This window comes from Sesamum indicum, linkage group LG5 (assembly GCF_000512975.1).
Source record: "Sesamum indicum cultivar Zhongzhi No. 13 linkage group LG5, S_indicum_v1.0, whole genome shotgun sequence".
In the NCBI taxonomy this organism is placed as follows: domain Eukaryota; kingdom Viridiplantae; phylum Streptophyta; class Magnoliopsida; order Lamiales; family Pedaliaceae; genus Sesamum; species Sesamum indicum.
Genome location: NC_026149.1, coordinates 3,361,425 through 3,370,057, shown reverse-complemented (window position 1 = coordinate 3,370,057; position 8,633 = coordinate 3,361,425). Strand labels below are relative to the sequence as shown.

The following is an 8,633-nucleotide window of genomic DNA, read 5'->3' as shown; positions in this document are numbered from 1 at the left end:
ATTGAAATTTTATGAGGTTGAGTCTAAATAAATAATCACTTTCTACCTTGTGCGGAATTACAATTACATCCCTTGAGATTGTAATTGTATAACAAGTACACCATATATATAGTGGGCAAAAATTTGTAAAGACGCTCGTCATGAGAGTGTGCCTGTAATTTTGTAAAAATAGGGGTATTTTTGTATTTAAATTTAATCACACGGGGTGTGAATATAATGTATCCTTAATCATTACAAAAAAAAAAAATTATTCTCTACATTGCAAATGACCACGTCTTATAAACCATGATAAATCGATATTGTCCACCACAGTCAAGCTAGCAAAATCGATACTATATTTTTTTTAAAAAAAAGTTCTAATCACGGTTAATTAACATTTGTTATAAATTTAACTGTAATCGAAAGATTTCCTACAATTTTTAAACGTGACCAATGTTGTTATCTCACTTGCAAAAAACAACAGCTAATAATCATTGCATGATAATAATTAATCAGTATCTGCAACACTTTTTCACTTTTAACCACAATAATTGATCATTATGAAAAATAATATTTCCTCCCGAGAATATTAATATTAAAATCCATCAAAATTAATTAAAACCTAGGTTGCTATTCTACAAAATAGTCTACATATGAGCATAGTCCATAACAGAAGTGAAAATTCTTTGGCCAGGAGAAAGTATCATTCTTGGGTCGAACTTTGTTTTCCTTTCTTGAAAAGTGTCCCATTTCGGACCAAAATGCTTCATCCAATCTTCCTTGGATATGTAGTGTGGAAGGTACTGCTTGACGTCGATGTCAGCCTTTTCGCAGCAATCCAGTATTTCACTGTTCAGATTATCGTAGACGTCTGATTGGTGGGGCCTACTTGTGTGCAGCAGTCCTAGGGTGTAGAATATGTCCTCATCTGGTGTGACAGCAGACATTCGATCATCCCACCTGCACATTAGTCATCAGTGTAGTAATTAATTAATTAGTGCTAATTTACCTTATTTAGTAATGGATCTAAATAGGACAATCAAAACATAAAATGATTATATAAAGTAATAATATCCCTTCATTATTTATTCAATCTATATAAATATTTAAATAATTAATGTACAAACACCTGATTGTACCTTTTCATCCATAGATGGTAATTCTTGTAATAAAAATATGGCAAATTATATAAGTACACTTTTTAATATTATATTTTAATTATATGAATATCCACTAAAAATTATTAATTTTGAAATATATTTATATATATGATAAATTTTAGAAAATTCATAAAAAATTATTCCAAAATAAAAAATAAAAAAAATAGACAAATTGGGTGTGGAGAAAGTACTTTTGCCTGTTAAAAGGGTAGAAAAGAATGGGGCCTGATGTGTGGTTATGTCTGCGAATGACGTTGACAAAAACAGCATCATTAAAATCCATGATGCTCGACTTTGGTAAGAAGAGATTCAGCCATGGATGTGTTTCCAACTCCCTGTCTGAGCTTTTCTCCTCCTCCTTGTCTCTGCCGCTTCCAACTCTTGTCAAGAAATCTACCAAGGAAACATCCTTGTTGAAAACAAAACCAGGAATGAAGTTCAAATCTTTCACCAACAATTTAACTTCCTGCATTCATCATTACATGGGAATGTTAGAACGTGGAGGACCACTACTTGCTTTTGTGTCTGAGATAAACGGTTGATAGAGCCCGATTGAATAAACTGTACCTGGTCAATGGTATCGATGTTGGTATCGTGGTAGTATTTGACTACTTCTATAGAGTAGAGTAGGCCTTGTTTGGATCGCAACAAAGAGAGAATCTTGGATTGGTCGGAAGGGGAGTAGAATGAAGATCTCCAGTTGTTTGGAGGGCTCTGATCTGTGATGAGGGAACCTTCCACGTAGTTTGGGCCGTTGATATTGGTTGAGATGAGATGTTCTTGGTCTCTCGTGAACATGGTGAAGTCATTGTAAATCAATCTCACCCATTTTGCCTGACCATTAATTAAAAAGAAAAAGTTAACGCAAGTGTAGTAATTCATTGAATTTATAGTAAATATATTTTATATATTAATAAAAAAATATTTTTAAATAATCATATATATATATATATATATTTATACTCTTGTTGGTGCTTTCTGTAAGACAATTCTTGCTCTGGTTATGATTCCGAACTGTCCAAGGCCCCCCAGAACTGCAAAAAATAGGTCGGAGTTCATGTCTTTGGAGCAAGTGAGAAAGTCCCCTTTGCCTATATCAAATCCATGCCATGTTAAAATTGTCAATCAAACGTGAAATATATAATAAAGAAACGACCCATAATCAAGATTTCAGTTAAATATACTCACATTATAATTCTCAATTTGACGACTCTTCTAAGTTTTGCTTAGGGAAAATGGTAACGATCTTCAATCACATTTTATGAACATATATTAAATGTGTGATTAATACTAAAATATACAATCAAATTTAATTATAATTTTAGAGAAAAAGAGTGCCCGAAAGTTGCCAATCTACATGAAATCATGCCTTGTAGGTGGTCATATCTCATATTGATTAAAAGAAATATATCATTTGATCATAATTGATTATGATGATTAAAAATAAATAATCATAGTAAAGTTCAATGATTACAGTCACGCAATAATTGTTGATCGTGGTTTTAGTTAGTATGATTAATATATTTGTAAAAAATAGTTTTCGTTCTGAATAAATTAAATTATTATATTGATTTTTAACCAATAATAATTATTTACTAAAATTTTAGTCTATATTCTGAAAGATTTTCGATCTCCTTAGATCATCTGATCTGCATCCCGTATTTTCTATATTAATTCATACAACATATAAAGAGGTAATATATGACAAAAACCCTGGTGTGTACCAGTAATTGTTAAGTTGTGAAGATTGATTTGAAGAAGAAAAGGATAACCTGATTCAACTTAGAATTCCCAAGTTGAGTTGGAAAAAGGATAAGTCATGGCTATATATACTACTCTTATTAGCATTGTTTTAATAGAGCAAAGTAGAATAGAGTAGAGAGAAAAGAAAGAGTTGAGACGAGGGTGAGTGTTGTCTTTCACGTGTGGTGAAGACTTGCATACAAGTGTGTGTGTGTTGTACTCCTCAATTTTTCTCCTCTTTGAGTGTTTTCTCCTGGCTTGGTATCACCCCCCAGACGTAGGATTTATATCCAAACTGGGTTAACAAATTCGTGTGTCTTTTACTGCCTTCATATTCCACCTGTTATCCATCTTAACCCGATCCATTTCCTAACAACTGGTATCAGAGCCTGGTTCAAGGAGTTAAGATGGAGGGAAAGTTTCCAGTCGAACGGTTCAATGGTTCCGACTTTGGGTTTTGGCGTATGCAGATGGAGGCCTACCTGTACGGGAAGGACCTGTACGAACCACTTGCAGAGAAGTCCGAGAAGACGAGTGATGAAGAATGGAAGGTGCTCGATCGAAAGGCGATGAGCGCAATAATCCTGTCGCTCTCTCGGAATGTCGCCTATCATGTGAAGGGAGCAAAGAGCACGAAGGAAGTTCTACAGACTCTTGCCGATATGTACGAGAAACCCTCAGCAATGAACAAGGTTATGCTGATGAAAAAACTATTCAGGTTGCAGATGGAGGAGAGGAAGTCGGTGGCCGATCACCTCAATGACTTCAACCAACTCACGACACAGCTGGCGTCTGTGGATATCGTGTTTGACGATGAGGTAAAAGCGTTAATTTTGCTCTCATCTTTACCTGACAGTTGGGATGTGGTTGTTACTTCAGTGAGCACTTCGTCTGGGAAGGAGAAGATGAAGTTCGACAACATCAGAGACATGATGTTGAACGAGGAAACCCGTAGAAAGCAAACGGGTGGATCATCTGGCTCTGCACTACATACAGAGTCCAGAGGGAGACCTGACACACGGGGTAAATACCGTGGAAGGTCAAGGTCAAGGTCCAGGGGGAAGAACAAGGGCAAGAAGGAGATGGTGTGCTGGAACTGCGAGAAGCCCGGACACATGAAAAGCGAATGTCGGGCGCCAAAGAAGGAAAAGGAGGGCCGAACAGCGAATGCCGCGACGGAGGAGATCACGGATGCACTCTTGTTGAGTGTGAGCAGTTCTTCCGATGATTGGGTTGTGGATTCAGGGGCCTCATTCCACTCATGCAGCAACAAAGACATCATGGAGCCATACACCTCAGGTGATTTTGGCTTAGTTTATCTTGCAGATAACAAACCCCTCAAGATTGTAGGAAAGGGAGATGTGCGGATCAAATCAACGAATGGGTCATGCTGGACCCTACATGATGTGAGACACATACCAGGACTGAAAAGGAACTTGATCTCAGTCGGACAGCTGGATAGTGATGGATTCCACACGACGTTTGGAGACGCGAAGTGGAAGATCAGTCGGGGAGCAATGACTTTGGCTCGAGGACTAAAGTCGGGAACGCTCTACATGGCGGGAGGATCCAGTTCAAACATCCCCTTTGCAGGAACTGTATCGCAGGCTAACCTGTGGCACAATCGCTTGGGCCACATGAGCGAGAAAGGAATGAACGTGCTGAAGTCGAAAGGACGGTTGCCCGAGTTAAAATCGGTGGAGGTGGGTCATTGTGAACACTGCGTGTTCGGAAAGCAGAAGCGGGTGAGCTTCTTGACCACAGGAAGAACTCCGAGGAAAGAAAAGTTGGAGCTTGTTCACACCGATTTGTGGGGGCCAGCACCAGTGTCATCTCTTGGTGGATCAACGTACTACATGACATTCGTCGATGACTCCACTAGAAAGGTATGGGTGTATTTCTTAAAAAGAAAATCTGATGCCTTTGATACATTCAGGAGATGGAGGGCACTAGTGGAAAATGAGACAGGTCTACAAGTGAAATGTCTCAGATCGGATAACGGTGGCGAGTACAACAGTGAAGGTATCAAGAATTACTGCGCCGACCATGGAATCCGAATGCAGAAAACAATCCCGGGGACACCTCAGCAAAATGGCGTTGCTGAGAGGATGAACAGAACACTGAATGAGCGTGCGAGATGCATGCGATTGAAGAGCGGACTACCAAAGATGTTTTGGGCAGATGCAGTCAACACGGCTGCTTTCTTGATCAATCGAGGGCCTTCTGTCCCGTTGAACAACAGGATACCAGAAGAGGTATGGAGTGGTAAGAAAGTGGATCTTTCTTTCTTACGTACGTTTGGTTGTTCAGCCTATATTTTGAACGATGATCGGACTAAGCTGGATGCTAAGTCGATTAAATGTACATTCATTGGGTATGGGACTGACGAATTTGGGTATAGATTCTGGGATGATCAAAACCGGAAAATAATTCGTAGTAGGAATGTTATATTCAATGAGGATGTAATGTACAACGACAGGAAGGTAAGCCCGGACGATGACAAGAAGGAAAGGGAATTTGTTGATCTCGATATTTCAAATTCCGGGATCATGAGACCAGCAGATACGGATTCAGTGGGAGTTCAGACGGACGAAACCGAACAAACGGAGATAGAGCCAGAACCAGTATCGGAGGAACCGATTACTGAAAGCAGCACACCCTTGGCACTGGGTCGAGAACCGAGGCTGAGAAGGGCCCCAGATAGGTACTCCCCCTCTCTTTATTACTTGCTTTTGTCTGATTGTGGAGAACCCGAATGTTACGCAGAGGCAGTCAATGATGTCCACAAGAGCAAGTGGGAGCTTGCGATGAACGACGAGATGAACTCGTTGAAGAAAAACAACACATGGGAATTGTGTCAGCTCCCAAAAGGAAAGAAGGCCCTACAGAACAGATGGGTCTATCGGGTTAAGGAAGAATCAGACGGGAAGAAGCGGTACAAGGCAAGACTCGTAGTAAAGGGATTCCAACAAAGATACGGTATTGACTTTACTGATGTTTTTACACCTGTTGTCAAGTTAACTACTATTCGTCTTGTGTTGAGCATGGTAGCGGCAGAGAACTTGGAGTTACAACAGATGGATGTAAAGACAGCCTTCCTACACGGGGATCTTGAGGAGGAGATATACATGGTACAACCAGAGGGGTATAATGGAGATGATCAGCAGGTGTGTCGCCTGAAGAAAAGCCTGTATGGATTGAAACAGGCTCCGCGGCAGTGGTACAGGAAGTTTGACAACTTCATGCTAGAGATAGGTTTCTCTAGATGCAATGCTGATCATTGCTGCTACGTGAAGAGGTTCGATGAGTTTTTTATCATTCTACTCCTGTATGTTGATGACATGTTGATAGCAGGATCAAATGTCAAGGAGATCAATAGGCTCAAGGATCAGTTATCGAGGAAGTTTGACATGAAAGATCTTGGCGAAGCAAGACAGATATTGGGCATGAAAATCACAAGGGACAAAGGTATTGGTAAATTATGGTTATCTCAATCTGATTATATTGAGAAGGTATTATGCAGATTCAAGATGGAAAATGCAAAACCGGTTGGAACGCCATTGGGAAATCAGTTCAAACTATCCAACAGTGATTCGCCCCAGACTGACTCCGAACGTGCAAAGATGAGAGTCACACCGTATGCCTCAGCAATTGGGAGCCTGATGTATGCTATGATCTGTACTCGACCGGATATAGCACATGCAGTGGGAGTAGTTAGCCGTTTTATGAGCAATCCAGGAGTGATGCACTGGGAAGCTGTGAAATGGATTCTTAGGTACCTGAGGGGTACTAAGGACCGAGCATTGGTGTTTGGTAAGGGCAAGCTTACCTTGTTTGGGTTTGTTGACGCTGATTTTGCAGGGAGTGACTATGACAAAAGGAGGAGCACTACAGGGTACGTGTTCACATATGGCGGTACAGCCGTATCCTGGGTCTCAAAGTTGCAGAAGGTTGTCACACTGTCCACGACGGAAGCTGAGTACGTGGCAGTTACTGAGGCAGCTAAGGAGCTCATTTGGCTGCAACACTTGTTGGGTGAATTAGGGAAACCTCAGGCAGATGTGATTCTTCATAGCGATAGCCAGAGTGCGATCCATCTGGCAAAGAATCCCGCGTTCCATTCGCGGACAAAGCACATCGAGATCAAGTACCATTTCATCCGACAACTTCTGGAGAAGAAGGCACTGCAGTTGGAGAAGATCCAAGGAGAAAAGAACCCTGCGGATATGCTGACCAAGGCGGTTGCGATGGCGAAGTTGAAGCTGTGTACGGCTTCGACTGGCCTTGATGACTAGAGTGGACAAACCCGGCGGTACCAAGAAAGAAGTGGAGAAAAGCTAATCAATCTTCAAGTGGGAGATTGTTAAGTTGTGAAGATTGATTTGAAGAAGAAAAGGATAACCTGATTCAACTTAGAATTCCCAAGTTGAGTTGGAGAAGGATAACCCGATTCAAAGTTGAGTTGGAGAAGGATAACCTCATTCAACTTAGAAATCCCAAGTTGAGTTGGAAAAAGGATAAGTCATGGCTATATATACTACTCTTATTAGCATTGTTTTATAGAGCAAAGTAGAATAGAGTAGAGAGAAAAGAAAGAGTGGAGACGAGGGTGAGTGTTGTCTTTCACGTGTGGTGAAAACTTGCATACAAGTGTGTGTGTGTTGTACTCCTCAATTTTTCTCCTCTTTGAGTGTTTTCTCCTGGCTTGGTATCGCCCCCAGACGTAGGATTTATATCCAAACTGGGTTAACAAATTCGTGTGTCTTTTACTGCCTTCATATTCCACCTGTTATCCATCTTAACCCGATCCATTTCCTAACAGTAATAACGTCGAGTTCAAGAACGTTGCTGATCTGAGGACCATGTCGGAACGACTGCCCACTGATTCCGGCATTAGAGAGCGTTCCGCCGACAGTCAAGTACAAGTAATCAGTCCACGAAACGGGGGCCAGACCGTGTTCAAGCCCCACCCGCAGAACATCGGCCCACATCTCCTCCCCTCCAACATCTGCATAATACCCTAATGAGGGGCTCCAAGAAACCCTAATCCCACCACCATTTCTGCTCAAAGCAGCCATCTCCACCACCACCCCTCCGCCCGCCATGGCCTGCCCTCTCACGGAATGCCCGCGCCCTCTCGCAGCAACAGTGAATGGGGTGGAACAGTTGTTTGACAGCTTGATGAGATCAACGATTTCTTGAATGGAGGAAGGGTAAAGAACTGCAGCAGGAGCTTCGTGGACGAGGTTTCCGTAGTCATTAGAGGCTGCCGTAACGGCGTCAGGATCGGTTCTGAGCCGAATCGGGAGATCACATGATGGAAGTGCGCTGCTAGTCCATGGCCATGAAAAACTGCAGATTGGAAAGCTTATCATGAGAAGAAGAATGAATTGTGGAGAAATGTTGGAAAACGAGTATACCATTTCATATGAGAATTGAGTAGTGGAAATGAATCAATGACAAGTGTTAGCTTGCAGGGTTTATTGGTTATGAAGAAGAAAGGGTGTGTATTTATAGAGAGGCGGTCACACTTTTGTGTCACATGCACTCATGCCATATTCATATGTTTATCGTTTGTGATTTTATTTTTAAAGGAAAAATTATAAATTTTAGTTCTCTACGTAATTAGTGTTATTTGGTAATTTTGATTTTATTCAAATTAAAATTTATAATTTAATTTTGTAATTTTTAAATATATGACAATTAATTTTAGTTCTTTTCGATTAATTTGGTCGAAAGAATTAATATCAT

General features: G+C 40.8%; 1 protein-coding gene across 2 annotated transcripts; it reads right to left on the bottom strand.

The window, feature by feature from the left end:
• Window positions 559-8,373, bottom strand: LOC105161857 (cytokinin dehydrogenase 3-like). Of its 2 annotated transcripts, none has more exons than XM_011079688.2 (5): window positions 7,702-8,373; window positions 2,103-2,230; window positions 1,707-1,973; window positions 1,331-1,605; window positions 559-939 (listed from the first exon to the last, which is right to left on the bottom strand). In XM_011079688.2, the coding sequence occupies exons 1-5, from the start codon at window positions 8,303-8,305 to the stop codon at window positions 627-629; spliced, it is 1,587 nt and encodes a 528-aa protein (XP_011077990.1). In that variant the 5' UTR covers window positions 8,306-8,373; the 3' UTR covers window positions 559-626. The 2 variants fall into 2 exon arrangements, with proteins under 2 accessions (XP_011077990.1, XP_011077992.1); XM_011079690.2 differs by having other exon boundaries at window positions 2,103-2,173.

What these genes read in the sequence shown, in the direction of transcription:
- LOC105161857 (XM_011079688.2), bottom strand. Translation starts at nt 8,305, where the DNA reads ATGGTATACTCGTTTTCCAACATTTCTCCACAATTCATTCTTCTTCTC. An exon ending in TGAACTCGACGTTATTACTG is followed by an intron (nt 2,231 to 7,701) that starts TTAGGAAATGGA and finishes GATTTGATATAG; the next exon opens with GCAAAGGGGACTTTCTCACT. An exon ending in TACCCTTTTAACAGGCAAAA is followed by an intron (nt 940 to 1,330) that starts GTACTTTCTCCA and finishes ACTAATGTGCAG; the next exon opens with GTGGGATGATCGAATGTCTG.